This window comes from Diorhabda carinulata, chromosome 9, assembly GCF_026250575.1.
Source record: "Diorhabda carinulata isolate Delta chromosome 9, icDioCari1.1, whole genome shotgun sequence".
In the NCBI taxonomy this organism is placed as follows: Eukaryota; Metazoa; Arthropoda; class Insecta; order Coleoptera; family Chrysomelidae; genus Diorhabda; species Diorhabda carinulata.
Window position 1 is genome coordinate 16,366,674 of NC_079468.1, and position 21,568 is coordinate 16,388,241.

Below are 21,568 nucleotides of genomic sequence, written 5' to 3' on the forward strand. Positions count from 1 at the left end.
GAAAGAAAAACGTCCAGAATTGGCACACCGGAAAGGTTTAGTGTTCCACCACGATAATGCAAATCCTCACACATCTTAACTATTGGAGCTTGGTAGGGAAATTATGCCTCATCCTCCATACAGCCTTGATCTGGCACCATCTGATTTGCAGAATTCTTTAAATCACCAAACTTTCACAAATAACGATGACCTTCAATGGCATCTGGTTCAGTTGTTTGCTGATATGAACCAGAAATTTTATGAGCGCGGAAAGAAAGATGATAAAAGCCATTCAACAAATTTAAAAATATATAATTGATTAAAAACTATTCTTCGTTAAAAAAAGTGTTTTATTTTATACTACAAAACCGAAATTACTTTGTCACCAACCATTGTTTTCTTCATCCTTAATAACATCTCGATGCAAGCTCGAAGTCATAAGCCCTATCCATGGTTTTATACCAAACATTACTTTGTATGGTGGCTGTTTATTACCGGAATGAAGTGCTCGAATTTTCATAAACTGTACGAACCGAATACCCTTAGATCAATTTGTTCGTTATCTTGCATTCAACATTTTCTCCACAACTTGGTTGGCCCTTTCAACAGATCCTTTTCCATGGACCAATTTACACTCGGGCCAAAATGAAATGAGATCATATATCAGTCAGTTGATACACCACCTCGACTGCTCTTGTCAAATGGTCCTGATATAAAATTATAAACTTAAATTCTCGATTTTCTTGTGTTTGCATGTCGATAAGTTCAACTTGGCAACGACTGTTCATTTCAGAATGTATTATAGGTTTTGAAACAAGTTCTTTTTTCATTATACTCTTTTTGCTCTGACAATTTTTCGCACATGAGAAAAAAATATTTATCATTTCTAAGGTTATGTTTGCATATTTTCGAGAAATTTCATTTTTCAGTCTATCCCGACCACCATGTCAAAAATTTCATCTGCAGACAAGAAGTATTTCATGGGCTCCTGTCTAGTTACTAATTTTCGTATTCCATCAATATTAATTACCTTAAATCACTTCAGTCTCCTGTGCTGTTTTTAAAATTTCTTCCACTAAATTGTCATAGGTTTCTTTTGTCATAATATAAAAGTGCTCTTCTTTTTTTTTTTTTCGTGATCACCAATCACTAAAACTCCTCTTTCCATCGCGTCCCCTCATTTAAGTTTGCCATGACAATTGGCTCGTTCGAATGAATCCTATACATGCTTACCGGAATAAAAACAAAGCGGGAATGAACGAAGCAAGCGCGCGGACGACGCTGTTCCCCGCACTTGTCGAATCAGTTTACGTCTCGCGACCAATCAGAATAAAGTACGATGATCAGGTGATACAGTTTTAACTGACTCGCTTCGAATAACGGGTCTTATCTAGTAAGAACTAGTTTTAACTAATATTCGATTTGAGCATTAGTTAACTCTAGTATTAACAAAGGCATACATTAAAAACTAGGAATAACGCGTTCTATCTAAAACCAGTTTTAACTGTAACATATCCATAACTTTATAAAAATAACTGTTTGAAAAAAAAAAATTGTTTCATAGACCTTTTATCAACTCTTCAATTTATTGATTTGTCTAACAATATAAGAATATAGAAATAGTCTTTTAGATTATATTATTATACGGGGTGTTTCCAAATTCTTTATTTAGTTTAAATAGAAGTAATGATAATATGATGACATAAAGTATAAATACAGTGAAACCTGGTTAATTGGGATCTCAAGAACCATGACATATGTACCAATTATTATTGAAGGTTTCCAATAATCCAATTTTCCAATTAAGCAGGTTCAAAATTATAGTTGTCTCATTTATAGAGGTCGAAATGTGCCATTTTTAGAGGTGGCAATGTTAATAAAATGCGTGTTTTTGGTGTTATGAATTTATTGTAAGTATGAATGTACATACATAATGTATTGCGTCGAAAAAAAAAAACAATACCATAAACTTTATGACTTAAAGTAATCGGTTGTGTTTTTTTGTACTTGATTGCTAGTTGATGCATCGGCGTTGACATCATCGGGATATAATCGTGTAATAAAGCTGGAAAGTTTATCATTACATTCATTATATTCCGCAGAATTGCTCTCGCCGCAAATATTTTTGAAAGCGATATCGTTTCTTTTCTTAAATCCCTTCAACAACCCATTACTGCCAGAAAAATTCTCAACATGGAGCTTACTTGCGAATTCTTGAGCTTTCTCTTTAATCATTGGTCCTTTTATTGGAATGTTATTATTCCGTACCTGCTTTATCCATGTACAGAGACACTTTTCAACTTCAGGATACTCTGCTGCTCGTATTCGTTTGAGTTTTCCTTTTCAATCAATACACTGAGACCGAATTTTCTCGTTATTAATAATTCTGTTAAAAGTTGTAATTTTTCAGATACATTTTGTATACTTTTATTCCCTTGTTCTTAGGTCAAAACCTAACATAGTACTGACAAACAAAGAAGGCGCGAATGAAGACGCGCAATGTATGTTAATAAACATGTCAAAATGTGTTAAAACCTGATTAATTTGTCTCACTTATACAGGTAATTGAGCTACAGAGTCTTAATTATAGAGGTAAACAACGAAAAAGTCTTAGAATTCATATCTCATTTAACAACGTTCAAAAAGTTCCATTAACAGAGGTAATTTAATGAAAAAGAACCGAGACCTCATTGCAACTCTCAATAATCGAGGTTTCTCACTTAACCAGGTTTCACTGTAGTACATTTCATATTTAATGTTTGATATCACGCAGCTCCAGCTTAAAAACAAGCATTTGTTGATAGACTGTGAATAACATGCAATTTAAAAAAGTTTAAGATCGATGTTGTGTAAACAAGTGGCATTGGGATCTACTGAAAATCCTCGTCTTATCCAAAGTTTATTTTCGTGAAACAATCACGAAAAATTTTTATTAGAATCAAATTGTACCTAAGGTTTGTGGATTCTCTTCATCTTCACTTAGGAAGTGGGCTTCATTTGTAAACATAAGGTTTGTTCTCACCTACAAGTCGGGACTGGACTTGGAACGATTATCGAAAGCGTTTATAGATATTTTCTGCGCAATCTTCGGCTATGCAGGGTTCTTGTAACACTTGGTACTTGCTCTCAATTAAGAACCAAGAACGTTTTTGATGGTTTAGAACGAACCTATAATAGTAGCTGCAAAATTGAAAGTTTTCAAGATTTTCCTGAAAGTCTAGTGACAATAATGCACAGATAGCAAATTTTGAATATATTGATCACAATACGGTTACAATGAATTACGTTTGGACTAAATTTCAAACAGTTTTGTAACAAAATTTGTTTACTCGGTACTTTCTCTGATATTCGTTCATAGGTGCTTGTTCAATTGTTGAGCTCTCACATTTCTACAATACTATTCGCTTATTTGGTAGACGTTCTTATTTCTTCTTAGCAAACAAGAAACAGGCAAAGACTCTTCTGAGAAACTATAACCAGACTAAATCTGCTGACCTAAGTAAGAATACTAACAGGAGGTCTATTGGGGCACTGTCGCCTCAACAAACACCTAGACTTAGGAGATAATGTGTCGTGCAGATTTTGTTGCACAGAGTACGACACCTCAATCCACATTCTCTTAAAATGGGAAACACTAAGGAACTCCAGAGCACCACACCTGAGAGAGCTTGAAATAGAAGACGAAGATCCCTGGCAATCATAGCCATTCCACATTCTAGACTTTTCAAAAGGAGTGGGATTAATGGAAACACTGGGCTCTCCAGTATCGCAGCAAAAAACGGGACATAATAGATCCTTTGGGTCGTGGTGTATACGATACCCCAAAATCCATACATTCTTACACGGGAACATGAAGTTTAGTAAATATTAGCGACGATTAAGTCAAAACTGGACGTACATATATTTAATTTTTAAGAAATTACCATTAAGTATTCTCTGCAAAAATGCAGTTAGCATCAGTTAACGAAGGCAGATAACAGTGTGATGAAAAGTTTCTGTTTTTCCTGATAAGCAGGTTTAAGTTATTTGCAATATTAGATGTCTTTAAAATAATCTGCTATCTTCATAGTTTCAGAATATTTTTTGTTCAGCTGTAAAAATGCGTTCAAAGTTGAAATCTATAAACGGATATCCGAATTTGTTATCAATAATATAAACAAATCCCTCCAGAATTTAATATTGCCATGGACCAAATTATTAAGTGATCAACCCCAACTAAATGCTTGGTATATGAGAAAAATACATTCTGCTAACATTTTTATTCTTAGAATTGATCATTAGAAAAGACTCTAATATCTTCAACAACGTCTGTTGGTATTTTTATTTGGTCAAGACCTTTTTATCGAGTGGAGGTTTCTGTAGAAGCTAATTTAGGTACACGTGTTAATTTCTTCCAAGCAAATAATAGCGATTATTGAGGCAAAACTGGATGTAAATATATTTAATTTTTAATACATTACCATTCTCTGCAAAAATGGAGTCAACATCAGTTAACGAAGGCAGAAAACAGTGTGACGAAAAGTTTCTATTTTTTGCGTCGATTTTTAGGTTTTAACAGTGATTTTCAACCTCAAGCTTACAATATACAAGCTTCTACTTTTTGGTTCTGAAGACCAAGGAAAATTTTTAGGGAATAGATTTAACTTACAATTGGATATATTGATAATAACTTTCTGAACTGCAGATTATTCCTCATCAATATCTGCTTTCCATTTACATTCAAGTGATCTGAGACACTCAGTGATATGAGTATCTTATACTCAGATAAAGACGGCATTGCTCATTGAATAGGAACGTGTAATGTACGTTACTCACAACAAAAGAAACGACATAACTAAAATAATATTATTTATAAGATTATCTACATCAATGACTATTTGCAACAATTTAGTATTGTGTAATTACTTGTTTATTTTGATGACAAGATCGGACAACGTGGTTTCCTCAACCTCACTTCAATCATCTGAGTTTACAAAAGCTAACTGAAGCACGCGGTCTCAAGCTTGTGCAGATTGCGGGTAAAAACTCAGTTAGGTCCCACTTGTGAGACTGAAAAGGAACTGAGTTATGGCGTCACAAATGAGAATAATCTGTGTTTTGGTGTAAATGGAAAGCAGCTAATATTAGAGATTACTTGGAAACACCCTGTGTATAACATATGAAGATGCTTTTGTCTACATTTTTCATTTGTAAACAAAACCAATTTTGTAGCGTATGAGTAACACAAGACATATAAGCTTGCCTCAACCTATTTATTCATTTTCCAGTTTTTTAAATCAAAAAATCGCAGCTTTATAAATAAGAGAAAAAAAGTCAAAACCTCAATTGAACTTAAGACTATTCAAATATTCAGTAGCAGAGATGCCGTACTCTCAAGATCAATTATTAATATTAGCTATTATGAATGTTTTCTTTTATACAGAATGATTTTTATGTATGGAACGCCTCAATTATCTCGGAAACGGCTTGTACGATTTTTATAAATTTTTGCGCGCAAGGATCTTGTGATTCTGCCGGTATTATGATGGTATTTACATTGTTGTCAGATATTTCCTTTTTCCGAAAAAAATATGAAACTTGTTATTTCAAATGTATCACGCTGTATATTTTTCTCTTTTCAAAATCCTTAAGAAATACTTATTTTTTGTTATCTAATGTTCCCTATACCTAAATGCCATAATTTCGGAGCTATAGCTACATTTGCGTTATCTCCACCGAAGTTAAAATAATATATTCATGCAGGTGGCTATGATTGATACAATAACAAATTTAACGTTTCAATAAATTATTATGTTTGAAGTTTATTGAAAGTCACAATGGAGCGTTTATCTGAAAAACAACGAATTAATATTTTAACAATAGGATATGGTGATTGGCGAAGAAGTCAACAAGAAACTTGTAATATCTATAATAATTTATATCCTAACGGAAATCCCATAACAAGATCTACTGTCAGTAAATTAGTGAAAAAGTGGTTAAGTAAAAGATTGATCCAAATCAGGGCGCAGAAAAACTGCATCAACTGAAAACAAATCTTTAGATGTTTGTGTCTTGTTAGAAGACGATCCATACTTGAGTGCTAGACAAATATCCAGGGAACTAGATATTTCGCAAACATCCGTAATGAAAATTTTTATAGACGTGAAGAGTTTGCAGTTCTAATCATGGAAAAATGTTACAATCAAAACGATCCAAATTTCTTAAGTAATGCTGTGTTTTGCGATGGAGCGACTTTTTCTATTAATGGAAACTTAAATCGGCATAAGTGACAAAATAATTGGTCCTTTTTTCATTGATAGTAACTTAAATGGTCCAGCGAATTTAGATTTATTGGAAAATAGTATTATACCTGAATTGGTTCATATATTTCCAAATCTAAGTATTTTCAATTAGTACATATAAAAATATTTAATATTAGAAATTTTCAAACAACAATATCCCAAACGACAATATTTGGCTACAACAAGATGGTGCCCCACCTCACTATGTACAATATTTATTGTAACTTTGGTAGAGATACTGTAAATGTAGCTATAACTCCGAAATTATGGCATTTACTCGTCGGTGTAGAGAATATTATATGAAAAATAATCAGTAAATCTTAAGGTTTTCTAATAACACAAAATATATAGGGTGACCCATTTGAAATTCATTATTCCTCCGGAAAAAGGAAAGATCTGACAACAATGTATATACCATCATAATACCGGCTGTATCACAAGACCCTTCGCAAAAAAATTTATAAAAATCGTCTTTTCTGAGATAATTGAGGCGTTCCATACATAAAACTTACTCTGTATAATTATTTCTGATATAAATTGATTTGTCTCACATATTCTTTTTTTATTAATTATTATCAGTAAATACGAGGCATATTTTCCAAGTAAGTATCGTTTTGGAATTAAAAAAAGAAGTGCAAAGATATCGCAATAATTTTATTTTTACATGAAAGCCTGTACCTTAATCTACTTTTCTACATAATTTCCGTAAATATTGAGGCACTTGTCATAACGTAGCACCAGTTTTTGAATACCCTCCTCATAAAATTCTGCCGCCTGACTTGTTAACCACTGTATCACAACTGTTTTGACTTCGTTATCGTCTTGAAGACGCTGACCGCCCAGGTGTTTCTTCAAGTGCAGGAACAAATAGTAGTCGCTGGGCGCCAGATCAGGGCTGTAGGGAGGATGATCTAGAGTTTCCCGTTGAAAAGATTTGATGAGATCTTTGGTCCGATTAGCCACATGTGGACGGGCATTGTCATGCAACAAAACGATACCCTTACTCAACTTGCCACGTCTTTTGTTCTGATTTGCACGACACAGATTGTTCAATGTCTCACAATAAGACGCTTCATTGATTGTCTCATTACGAGGCCGAAACTCCACTAGCAATCCTCCTTTTTTGTCCCAAAAAACTGTGCACATGATTTTCCGGGCAGAAATTGTTTCCTTAAACTTCACTTTTTTGGGTGATGATGAATGTCGCCATTCCATGGATTACTGTTTCGACTTTTGTGTGATGTAGGCTACACATTTTTCGTTACCAGTAACAATTTGGTCTAAAAAATCTTCACCTTCATTGTGGTACCGCTCAAGGAAAGTCAATGCACTGCCTAAACGTTGGGTTTTGTACAAATCCGTCAACATTCTTGGAACTCAACGTGAACACAATTTCCGGTATTTCAAGTTCTTGGTCACAATGCGATACAAAACACTACGAGAATATTGAGGAAAGTAGCCGCACAATGATGAAATTGTAAAGCGTCTGTTTTCTCTCACCTTTTCGTCCACTTTCTGAACCAAATCTTCATTAACGACCGAAGGACGCTCACTCCTTTCTTCACGATGAATATCGATCGGTTTTACGCCTTCAGCACTAAGAAATCGTATAACAGCCCGTACTTCACAATCCGCGGGACTCAGATTGTCAGAGGCATCTTAAACACTCAGTAAACAACGTACACAATGAAGAATCAGACTGTAATGGCGTCAGTGTGTAGACAAGAGATGTAGGTAACCAGCGCGCATGTGCGGAACGGCGACCTTGGGGTTGCGGCGGCGGAATCGCAAAACGGTACTTACTTAAAAAATATACCTTGTACATCAAGTTTTACAGGTTTTTAAACATAGAATAATTGTTTATAATCAGAAGCATCAGAGAATTTACATAGTTTGAATCGATTCTTTAGCAATAAAAAATTTTTACTTCATTCACTGACATTCCACCTGCAAAAATGAGAAAACATCTTATTTCTACACATTTTAGTCTAAAATTTTTGATATAGATCTTGAATACTCATAATAGAAATTGAAACGTAATCAATCTGTTTAAGTTGTAATTGTCATAGACGCTAACTATTCTGCAACTTCATCTTATTTTATTTATAGGGAACGTTAACGATTTTAATTAAAAATATGTGAGTTGTATGAAGTTGAATTTTTCTAATAATGTTTAGTTCCACATAATGTTGAATTATTCTTAACTTGTATTCTCAATGTACCATGTCTTCTTACCTCAAATGTATTCTCAAAATTTTTTCTATAATTGGTTCTACTTCTCACTCTTATTTTGTGTTTATTCTGCCGTTTACTATTCTCAAAATTATACTTTCCCATCATTCCATCTGTTGTTTCTCTATTTGATTGAGTGATTCATCACAGGGTGGGCCATAAATTTTCGCACCTTTGATATAGCATAGGAACCGCGCGGGGGGAGGGATCGTGTCTATTCTCGCGTAGTTTTTCGATTTTTAGAAATTTTCGTGAGAACAACTCGAGTTCTCTGTAATACAATGTCACAAAAACAATTAGTTTTACGTTTTTATCAGTGTCCAATAATTAAATCATGGGTTGACAAGTTAACTAGTCTGTGCCGCACTAACTTTGCGTCGGATATTGAACGTGGACCTAAAATTGTATCCCTTTAAGATATAAGTGAAAGTATTAAAAGAACATTATTGAATATTTAAAAAAAATCTTCGTCAATACAATAATCAATCGTTTTGGCAACATTTTCTTATTGAACAAACAAAATTGCTGATTTTTAAGTAAAGAAAAGCCTAAATTAAAACACTAAAGACCTATACAATCCTCAAAATTGACGGTTTGGGCGGCAATCTTCAAAGTGCATAATTGTACTTTTTGAAAATGCACGCGACGATTCAGTAACTGTTAACTCTACAAAATATGTGAAAATACTACAAAATTTTTCTACGTATGGATGCATTCACCCTTGGATGAAGACATCTTCCCAAACAAATTTATCGCAAAGGAGATATAACATGGCCTCCCCGTAACCCAGACCTATCCCCAGCTGATTTACTTTGACGAATTTTTCTAAAAAGTCGTCGAGTCTATGTGATTAAACAATACTCCAATTAAAGGAGAATATTCGTTATGAAATTGCTAACGTACCCGTTGCTATTTATCGAAGAATTTTCGAAAATATAAGCCAGGTTTCAAGAATATCAACGACGATGGGGGCCACCTGAAATTATATAAATTAATAAACATTTGTGTGAGTACAATGTGTCTTTATCAAAAATGCAAAAATGTATGGACCTTTCTGTATAATATTACGTCTTTCTTGAGTCGTTTTTTCAATTCATTAACATCATCCTCAGCATTTTCATCTATTACTTCTAAATATAAAAACTGCCACCTCACGTAAAAGGCAGTTATCAAAAAAGTATGTAATTGTTATTAAAAAAAAAATTGTATTATATGCATCTTGATTACTCTTAAGTTCAAGTGAGTTTGATTTATAGTAAATTACGCAAAATTGGTTGCTTTGATTTGTTTTCCTTAGGGTTGTAATTAAATTATCTAAAAGACACTTGATGTTAGAGTCGTTTTTTTCCAGGTCTGGATCAAAAGTTGAAAGGAATCGAATTTCTCAAGGACCTCCAGAAACGTCTGATATTAAAGAGGGATTTGAGTTGCCATCCGACGAAAGGTGAGTAAAAGATTAATTCAATTATTCGAATAAAAGTTTTGCATCGATGTGAAAATATTTTAACTGGATGTTTTCTTTCATTTTGGATTGAAATATCTCCAATCAAAGATGAATATTTTCTTCAGAATTTATGAAATTTTTGCTCAATAGAGATCTAGTTGTAGGAATTCCAGGACGTCCGGTTATTTTTGTTTCCAAAGTCAGGGCTACAGTATTATCAATGATAATTTTATTCTACTATAGAGTAACTGAATTTTCCTTCTTAGAAAATACCGAGGTGTGGCAAAGTTTCACCCCAAATTTTATTATTGGTTCCCACAACAGTCCTTATACAACGATTTAAACGTTAATCTCATGAATCAAAACAGCCTAAGTAATCATCTGAATTTAACCTGCTTAGAACCACTGTTGTAGCTTCTTTCACCTTGTCTATGGCACTGTAATGAGTGTGACTTCATTTTGGAATATGAACAAGTCCCAGTGAACAATCTCATGAATATAGGGTGGGTTTGGCACCGTTGGAATGACTTTTTTGTCATAAATTGTTATTCAATTAATGAGACGATTGAGCCGGTGCGTTTTCGTTGTACAAAATCCAGTGGGTATCATTTAGTGCAAGATGCACGCAGAGAAATCGGCCATTTTAGAACGCTAAGATTGAACTCCCCAGTCACTTTTTGATTGGCCATAACATATCCAAGATAAACGATGCCTCAGATATACAGGGTGTTCTGGAATAGCACTCCATTCTCTCGGGAAATGATTTTATAGGTAAATATAAGGAAAAAAGTTGGTATAACAAAATTTTCATGCAATTTTGTTTGGTCTATACGTATTTTGACCTGAAAAATTGAATAAAATCGGTCTCACATATGTAACTGTAATAGTTTTTACGTTAATTGACGTAAAATACAAAAAACTCAACTCCAAAATAAACTTTACGTTTGGAGTAAAACTTCCAAATAAAATTTACAGAAAATTTAATTCTGAAGAGAATTATGTGTACAACCTCAATAAAAAGTAAATGCAATTTGAAATGAAGAAGAGTTTGTTTTATTCATCACAAATAAACACACAAGAGGAGCTAAGAACTCTCAGAAATAATCTCGACACATTAAGAAGAGTTAGAAAAGCATGGATTTGTCGTGCCAAACGCTGTATTCAACAAGATGGTGGCCACATAGAACAACATCGTTGAATGTAAGGTTACTTACATAATTTGCTCATTTTTGTTTTGATTTTCATTCAATAAAATAAAGATATTTTTAACTTGTATTCACTTTCTGTTGAGATTGTATTCATGATTCTCTTCAGAATTAAATTTTCTAAAGTTTTATTTGAAAGTTTAATGCATTTATTAGCCATTTAACGGAGTTATTTTACACCAAACGTAAAAAAGTTTATTTTGGAGTTTTTTGTATTTTACGTCAATTAACGTAAAAACTATTACAGTTACAGATCTGAGACCTATTTTATTCAAATTTTCAGGTCAAAATACGTATAGACAAATAAATTTGCATGAAAATTTCAGACCTGAGACATTCAATATGACTTTCTATTATTGGTGGATCAGGAATCCGGGCGAAATGTATCACTCACTATAACTCGCTTACGATGCGTTTTTGGAAGTCTTGTTATACCAACTTTTTTCCTTATATTTACCACCTATAGAATCATTTCCCGAGAGATTAGAGTGCTATTCCGAAACACCCTGTATAAAAAACTTTATTTGCGAAACCTGATTTATCCAGTTTTTACCGATCTTTTCAATATACATATCGATTTTCTCATTTATTGTTTTTAATGTCTTTTAACGTCTTGTAGATGTTTTTTTGTTGGTATACAACTCATAAAATGCAAGGCCGCTGCAAATGTGACACTTCATAAATCAGCTGCAATTTTCGAAGGAATCGAGTGTGTTTTTCATCAGATTCTACCAAACGTGGAATCACGACACTCTTTATTTAACATATTATAAAGATATAAACGGGGTTGTACAAAAAATACAGTGTTTCACTCGTCGAAAAGATTTTTTGAAGCTCGTTAACATTACCAGTCGTTATTGATGAGCTGTTCTCTCGCGTAAAAAGAATTTTATTACTGGTAAAACATTGGTATGTTATTGAAACAAATATACACTACCGGTCAAAAGTTTTTGCCCCCTATAGTTTGTGCGATACACAACAAATAAAAACAAAACAATCTGTAATTGTTATATATTTAAATTTTCGGTTCATCGATGTAACGTCCTTTTGCTTTAATTATTTCGGTGCATAATTTTGGCATTTTCTCTACAAATTCTACACATAATCGTCATCTACTTGGTTCCATTCGCTATTCAGGTTATTCCAAAGATGTGAAGTGGAAGTAGGACACTGCTTCTTGATTTCACTGTCCAATTTGTCCCACAATAACTCAATCCGGCGACTGTGACGGCCAAATCATTACTTTCTGTACATTCTTCTTTTCCAATTCTTTCAAATAGTATTTGCACACTTTCATATCGTTATCATATTAGAAGATAGATTTTTTGCTGATCAGGCGCTGGTCAGAACGTACTACATTTTTCTTTAATATTTTTTGTAGCCTTCTGTCTTCAAAACCCTTTAAATGTTTACCATGTCCCTAGCCGCCTTTGCTCCAAAACATCCCAAATTCATCACCGAGTCTCTACATTGTTTCCAGTTGAGATTACACTTGCTCAACCGACGAAAAGGTTCTACTGAAGTAACCCAAGCAGAACTAACAAATGAAGAATGAAAAAACGGCCTACAGCGATGATGAAAACAGGGAAAAAATAATCGATGGACTTACCGTCTTATTCTACAAATAGACACCTGGGTAAACCGTTAGCATGGAGAAGTCAATTATTACTTGACGCAGATGATATCTTATCACACTTATCACTCCATAAAAACTATCTCCCACTTTTCATTCGTCCAATTTTTATTGGTACTATGCAACTTCTTAGTTTTATTTTGACGTCTTAAAAGAGGTTTTTTCACTACCCCCCTCAAAATGGCCAGCTTCTCCGAACCTCCTTTTCACTGTAGAAGTAATCAAAGGCAGACCACTTGATTTTTGATCTGAGCTGCTATCAATGGGTCCGTATGTCGTCGATCACGTTTCTTGCTCAATACAATACGTTTATCTTCAGCGGTTGTGGTTTTTCGAGGCCACCTTGAACGTTTTCTAACGCCAAAGCTCCTGGTGGTTGCATATTTTTCACGTTATAGTCAACGGTACGTCGAAGTATTTTTAAGTCTGAATTTGTGAAAATAAAACAATTCGTACACGAACTCACAAAAAGGTGTCTGAGTCCAAAAATTGTAAATCAAAACACATACTTGTGCCCTCACAGGGCTTACTGGAACTAAACTAAAATCATAAACACCGAAGAAATAATTCACAGTTAAAGAATAATAAACAATCGGCCGGTACTTGCAAGTTTTAACTTGTCGCATTCTCCACAACAAAATATAAGCATAGCAAATAATAGACACTATTATTTTTGGTTTGTAAGACACCGTTTTCACCTTCGCTTGACAATATGAAAGAGAAATTTGTTAAAGTGTAATATTTTGAAATTTAACTAATCGATTTTGGGGTCGGCCGATAGTGTATCCCGGATTATGTTATTTCCATGATTCACAGATGTAAAGCGTAGATGTAGGGGGAACTAGATGAAATGTCTGTTATTGCTGAATCGGTTTTTTAAAATAATCCTATACCTTCATTTTCCATTTTCTTAAGTCTTTTATATTCACGATAAAAATTATTTATTTTGAAAGATAAAATATACGCACGTTCTTTTTGCGAAATATTGCTTCTGTAGATGTCTTCGTACAAACATTTTCTTTGATTCATGAATATTAGACTAAAATGAAAATTTGTTGGAGTAGAAAGTTTATCAAGATGAGGTTAAAAAAAAATAACTTATTTAACCAAGTACTTTGAGAGAAAAGGGAACATTTCTGACTTTAAATAAATTGGAATCTGCTTTCAAATTTAATTTTTTTATTGATTATGTTACATTTTTTTTAATATATTTCAGTACAAGTTTACCAATAACTATGCTTAAACCAAATGCGACAAGTGCTGAAATCATTGATAGCATGAAACATCCTATAAATGGTTTATTGTTTATTAGTGTTCAACAAAATTTACCGAATCTTACTTTCGTTACTGCAGATGCCGTAAGTTGGCTAATGACTCATATGGAAGAAGTTCCTTCCATTGAGAAAGGAATACAGGTATATTATTTTTTATAATTAATATTCTCAATAAATTTCTTTAGGGTTTGAATATTTACATTTTGTTATAACAATTTATGCTAAATCCTCAGGCAAATTTGGGGGGAAAAAGTTTACAGTGTTTGAAGTAATCAGTAAATTTAACAGTTCTCTTTGTTTCGTATTTGGGAAAATAGATTGAAAAAGGATATTGAAAGATTTTTATATTAGTTCCTAATATAAGTACCTAATCATCCCGAGTTAGGATGTACGAGCTCCGTCCCATTTCAGTTGGCCCACTTAGAAAAATTCGAACTTATTAAACTTTATTTTAAAATGCCAAAAAGTAGCTGTTAGTAAAATGTTTTAAACCTTTAAATTTATGTCTAAAATAGGTTTTAGATGAATATTGTCAAATATTTTGAATGATATTTAATATGATGGAAATAGATAGGTCTTGTTGATAATAATTTTTTATGCATATACAAGGGTTCATTGTTTCCAAAATTGTGTTCAAAGTTTCATTAGGTCTAAAATACGCAAATAATAAAGTAGGTAGAGTATAATTTTTAAAATGGGTAGAGGAAAAGTTATTGATGAAAAAATTGGATTAATCATAATAAACTTATTCAAAAATGGGAAAAAGAACTCAGAAATCGCGAAAGTCGTAAACATGTCAAAATACAGTGTTCGAAATATAGTTCGCTTGTATAAAGCAAAGCAAATGGTTCGATTGTCCCTAAACGCCGGTACGTGAAAATCGAAATTGTCAGACAAAGATAAACGAGCGTTAAAAAGAATAATTCAACAAAACCGACGTGCTAACTATGGTTAACTAAGTGTACTTTGGAGTAATGAAGTGGGTAGGCGGGTTTGAAGATCCACATGTCACAGAGAGGCTCAAAAATTAGGATTTCGGACATACAAAGTGAATTTTGTAACACCTTAGTTTAATGCAAGGGAAAGCCATTATTGACTCAAATCTAAAAGAAAAATAGACTTAAATGGGTCAAAGAGCATAAAAATTGGAATTTTGAACAGTGGAGCTGTATACATTGGAGTGATGAGTCTCATTTTGAAATGCATTTCATAAACGGAATTGTCAATACTGAAAAGTACCTGGATATTTTAGAAGAATCATTGTTGCCAATTATTTTTGAGCAATATGGAGCAGCATGCCATAAGTCAAAAATGGCCTTAAAATGGTTCTCAGACAACAATATTCCACTTTTAGAGTGGGTTTCAAGTAGTCCAGATTTATCACCAATAGAAACAAAAGAAAAACTACAAGAAATTTGGGATGATTCTACTCTCGAATACTGCCAGAATTTAATAAACACCATGCCTCAAAGAATTAAGGCTGTTATTAAAAATAAAGGGGATGTTACGCAATGGTAAAGTATGTTTAATATTTAAGCTTTTCTGATTACATTTGGTTTTTGTTTTTTTTTTTTGGTTTGTAATTATAACATAGACTTGTAACTCCTGTAAAAGTATCTAAATGTTTATAGAAAAAATAAAGTGCTCAAAACGAAACAATTTGCCGGTTTTTAATAGCTGAAAAAGTAATAATTAGTAATTTTTTTTCAATTGGACCAACTAAAATGGAATGGGGCTCGTACATCGATTGATAGATTATTTAGTACATCTGTTCAGTTGTATTGTTGAAGCTCAATTCATACGGAATGTCATTTTCAAGTAAAATAATATGATAGATCGATTACTTCTTCAATTTATTTTGAATTAAATACTATTTTAGATAATGCAGATATTATATGAAAAACAATTAATACGACATGCTTCTGGAGATCCAAAGAGAAAATTTATATATGGATTCTATTTATTCTATATTGTATCAAATGACAAAGGTAAAGAATCCATTTTACACTGAAATATATAATCAAACTATTTTTATTGTCCCAAAGAAAGTAGTATAGAATATCATTTTTAAATTTTCTTTTCCAAAATTCTGATACATACAAAGTAAACTTTGTAGTAATTGTTTTTATTTTAGATGATAAAGAAACCTTTCAACCTTGTGGTGATATTCAAATTTTCGAAAATGAATGGATGGAAGTAGAAGTGAAGAAGCCTTTAAATTGGGGATTATCAACTCCCCCTTGTACCTTACAAGTTCCAAATAGTTATTCAGATCGAGAGCACGGTGTGCCTCACTTTTTATGTGAAGATATAGATGTAGAATACTCTGAAAATGATTTGGAAGGTGAATCAAGTTTAAGTTGTTACTGTAGCATTTACTTGTTTCAAAACATTTCAATGTTATTTGCTAAAGGTGAAGAACAGAAATATCTTTTCACCTTTTTTGCGCACTACACTCTGTTTATTTCTTCATATCCTATGATAAAATTTAAATGTTTCAGAGTTCTTATCAAACATTTAAAAACCTCAAGCTAAGCTTGAACTAATTAATTAACCAAAATTGGTGCTTGCCATTTATAGTTTCCCTGTACTTAATTTGAATCCATTGATTTTGATAATAAAAGAATTTCTGATCAGATACAAGCACTGTCAGGGGTGCCAAATGGTTGGAAGCTAAAATTGTGATTCCGTATGAAAACGTAAAATTTCAAACTAAAGTTCATGTAGTGAGAATAAGAGTAGAAATTACAAGTAGGCAATATTTTGTTTATTTACCTACTTTTACAAACATTTGAAAAATAAGTACGTTAGTAAAATTGAATAAAACTCTTAACAAAAAATAAAATTAATCATACTCACTACAGAAATGGTATATAAATAATATAAAAAGAGATCTTATAAAACAAATTTATTCAGTCTAAATCTAAATAACTTTTTTGGAGGTACATTACTGCAGAATTTAATTTATTTGTTAAATCTGTAGGCAAAGTGAAGTTGTAGCAATTACCGCTATTTGGAACTAGGTTTTTTTGTTGAAAGGAGCCCTTCCAATGTTGTGGTTTTAAGGCGATTTTTCAGATGGGTTTTAGATGTAGATGATAACACATTTTGAAAAATATTGTAATGTTTTTTTATTCTTTATTTTACGATTTCTATTCGTGGGGTGAATTAATAAACACTGTCTCTTACACTTAACTAACTTATAATAACTCACTTATCATTAACACTTGAATAATTTATTCAAATTCTTCGCTTACTTTCTATTTCGGTTTATTCACTATGACTATTTATTATAAACAAACTTCTTATATCGCACTCAATAGTGTCATATCCCAAAAAAATTTTAAATTGACATTTTCCGCCCAATGTATACTTTAAGGATTTATTAGTGCCATATCATTTGCACTAACAGATTCCGCGTGAGGCGCCAAGCGTCACTATTACAATGAGTTACACGTGACTGTAAGTGCCGTAAGCCAATATGTCATCTCATTTCGTCGATCAAAGCTATAGTGCCATAAGCCTCACTGATTAATAATTTAAAGAATCTTCAGACGCAGATCAGCAACAACTTTGACAGAATCATAAATGGAATACAAATTTTATCTTCAAATATAAAAGTCGTGAGATTCGAGAAGGAAAAATCCTTTTCCTTTCAAGTGAAAACATCCTATGAGAGTGAAGATGTCCAAGGGGAGGTTATAAGAAAAAGGGGAAGAATAAATGACTCTAATTTGGTTCTGGCCTACACAACTAAGCTAAAGATTGACGCAAACAAAAAGAAAGACTAATTACATTTATTTATCTACATTTAATCGTACCTACCTACTTATCAGGCTATGCTAGATTTAATAAGTTAATTTCAATTTAAAATCCTCCTTCCATTCTACTGCGATATTATTTTGTTTTTCATGTTCTTTCTTACATTAAATTAAAATACAATATAAAGTCATATTTCGCTCCAAGTCCCAACTCAGCAAGTGTAAATAAAATTAAGATTGATAGTATTGCCATATCCTTAAAAAAAATTTTTTAAAAGTGCCTGTAGATTTTAAATAACATTTTACATCACTAATCAGTAGAGATATCTTCAAACTGCATATGCGCCTAAGCAATTGATCCAGAAAACATTAAATTTACAATCGTTTTTGTTTTGGCTTTTCTGTAAAATTAGCATTTATGGGCTTATGGCACTATAGAATTAGGAGTGCGAAATATCACAAAAGAAATTCTCAAAAGTTCTAGGAAATAAAGAATTAAAAAAAATAAATAAATAGAACTTCCTAGAAATTATTCAGAAGAAACAATGTAAATAAACCGCCTGCTATAATAAAAATATATAGAACAAACATCAAACGGATTCCGGATATTCTTGAAATTCATTACATCGAGGCGGGACCGGCACCAATATCCATATAGCGAACTTGTTCCTGACAATATTATGAGGATCCTACTCTTATTCTTGAATCGAGGAATGGCATTTCCTGCGGGATCTACATTATTTGTTCTCTGTCAGACAATTTAAAGACAGCTCGCTTCATCTTGCATAGTACACCAATGATTCTATTCCCTCGACTCATAAATAGGCCCCATGGACTATTGGATACTGAATTTTTCATAACTCATTCTAATAAATCGGAAAAGATTTTTGGAAAAAAATATATTCATACTAAAACGTTAAAAGTCAATGGCAATGTGTTTCCACTAGATTAGAATTTTCGATAAATTTGTGTGGATCTTTGCTAATATGGAGAACAAACAAATTTTGTTAGCTGCAATAATGTACACTATGTACAGTGTCTCAAGGCATCTATGCAAACATTTAGCAAAATTTAAAAAAGTTTATACTAGATGAACATAAAGAAAATTTTGTGTTTCAGTAACATGTAAACTTTTTGTATCCAACTAAAGCAACCATAATTGGTAATTGTCATTTATAATTTGTATTATTTATTTAGAGTTAGACTCTGTATTCCACTGGACAGATGGGAATTTTGATTCATATGAAAAACAATGTAATTATGTTAACTGCAGTGGCGTATTATGTCTTGTCAATAAAAAAGAGCAGAGACATTTTGGATTTAACCAAAAACGAAATGGAATTAGTAGAATGCTTTCCAAAACCCCAATTAAAGATGCATTATATTCACGGAGAACATCTAATGGGCTTTTCCAAAATTAATCGAGGAGGAGTCTTGCACTGATATCGCATAATTGCATTAACAGACTTCGTAATAAAATTCTTTTTCCAGTTACTTATTCATTTTATTTTTTTCGACGTGTTACTGATTTTTTTTTAAATTTACTGCTCAATTGGAAACTGGTGGCAAGAAGTAACAATTGGAATTTAAAACTTTATTTTTTGAAACAAACAAAATTTGCTAAATTTTTCTTTAACGGAAACGTATTTGTTTTTAATCATATTCATAATATTTTAATTTTCTTTAACTTATAATAAATAAAGTAATTTTCCTATTTTATCACGAATTCTAATTATTTTTTAGGACCAATGTACAAAAGAATGAGATTAGAGACTGATTTGACTGGTAAAAGCGATCGATTAGAATGGGGTCATGCACGTTATCAAACCGTTTTTAAGCCAGATCAAGCTTACGAATTAGTTGTTGAATGGTTGACTTCATCGGGATCTATTATTTCTGAATTGGTAAGACACAAATTCAATAAAAAAATTTTTTGTCTAACTGAAGAAAAAATACTGCAACTAAAAAAATTTGATTCTTTAACAACCAAATTTTAAGAAAATCCCAAATTTTTTATTTCAATAGAATACAAAAGAAAGTAAAAGCCTATATTTTTATGTTAATCACTTTTATTTACAAAGAACAATAAAAATAAATCTCCAAACATATAAAAAGACACAAAAAGCTTTAAAAATTGATATTTTTTCATTTTTTTTTATGTGTAAGTAGAAGCTTTCTCGAATTAGACTCCAAATTAAACCACACATCGTGCTTTCATTATATTTTCTTTGATAACATTGTTCATTGCAACCTAGTGAAATCCTTCTTGTTGCTCTTATGAATAAGCTAATAAGTTGTCTTCAAATCCATGAGTTTTAATTTATCGAGCAAACTAGAAATGAGCTCTTTATAATTTTCAGCCTTTTTATTACCAAGCATGTCATCGATTATTGCTTTATTTGCTATGAAAGGAGCCTCTGGTTACTTTTAGTTGTAAATAATCAGAAAATATTCAATTACTACACACCAATTTTTTGTTATTGAATTTTTTATATTAAACTTTTCCTTTTTTAGCTTTGTGGTTGGCACAGAAAAGCCCAGTCCTGCGGACTTCAAATGATCCCCATACCACATGATCCACTCGCATTACCATATTCTAATAAGTCTGATCCTTTGCGAGGACCAATTTTTATTCCACTTAATATTAGGTGTCTAGAAGAAAGGAGTTATCCACTATTTAAAGGTTGGGAATTAAAGATATATAGTTTTGAAAATATCATAAAATATATATTATTTCTAGAATTTAGAGAAAATTCTTATGCAGACAGAATGTTTCTATTCCAAGAAGCAATTGTTCAACGTTTTGGCTTTATACATTGTCAAGTTGAGCCTCCCGATAATGTTAATACGTCGAGAGAACATCAATATATTCATGCAACAGGAACAATTTTCTTATTGATCTCACGACCAGTAACTAAACCTAGAAGTAGAGTGAATTCGTCAACGGGTAATATGGGAAAATATACAGTACATGCTGATGTTGTTCCTAGTCCTCATGAAGCCTATATTACTAGACATGTTTCTGGAAAAAATAAAGATGATTACGATAATTCTAGAAAGGTGACTTAATTTAATATTAACAGTAACTGTCAAAACTAATCTTCAACACAAAATCTAAAACAAACGAATAAAATTAATTTTGTTGTAAAGCCTTTGATGTTTTAAAATTTTTATCTTATTCAAAATTCTAACATCGATAATTACAAATATATAAGTGTGTAAAGAAAACAGCTCTAACTGACGCCAATGGACGTATTATGCATTAATAAAAATTCCTCTCCTACAAAAGGTACACATTGTAAAACATACGTTTCTAAAATGTCTTTTATGTAGCAAGAAGTTGGAAGAAGACTTCAATCACAACACAATATTGTCCCATTGAAGTTTTCCCCTATTTTGGTGTTTTTGAGCAAACTACAGGCGCTGTATTCGATGGTATAGATAACGCGATAATGGATTAAATGCTGAGACATATTGAAGCTATTTTTTCATTTTCTAACAAAATATGGTTTATTCGTTCGAAACTAGTAGTATTCACTGACACACTTTTAAGACATACTAATCCTATCCTGCTATATACCACCAAATATAAGTATCCAAGACTACATTAGTGCAGTCGACACGACAACATGATAGAAAATCACTTCAAAGCGAAACTATAATACTGGGAGATATTAATGCAAAATCCACTCCCTGGGGCTCTCTAATGATAGATATAAGAGATGCTTATTGGATGAAAATCATCTTAACAAAAGATAT

At 32.2% G+C, this 21,568-nt stretch overlaps 1 protein-coding gene across 7 annotated transcripts in view; it reads left to right on the plus strand.

Moving 5' to 3' along the window:
* The window catches only part of LOC130898356 (GATOR complex protein Iml1), a 66,626-nt gene that overhangs the window by 43,789 nt on the left and 1,269 nt on the right, over positions 1 to 21,568 (plus strand). For all 7 annotated transcript variants that reach the window (XM_057807621.1, XM_057807618.1, XM_057807620.1 and 4 more), the window contains 7 exons: positions 9,844 to 9,936; positions 13,991 to 14,189; positions 15,928 to 16,036; positions 16,183 to 16,392; positions 19,553 to 19,713; positions 20,324 to 20,492; positions 20,550 to 20,869. In XM_057807621.1, coding sequence (XP_057663604.1) covers positions 9,844 to 9,936; positions 13,991 to 14,189; positions 15,928 to 16,036; positions 16,183 to 16,392; positions 19,553 to 19,713; positions 20,324 to 20,492; positions 20,550 to 20,869 — 1,261 coding nt within the window. The remainder of the gene's footprint in view (positions 1 to 9,843; positions 9,937 to 13,990; positions 14,190 to 15,927; positions 16,037 to 16,182; positions 16,393 to 19,552; positions 19,714 to 20,323; positions 20,493 to 20,549; positions 20,870 to 21,568) is intronic.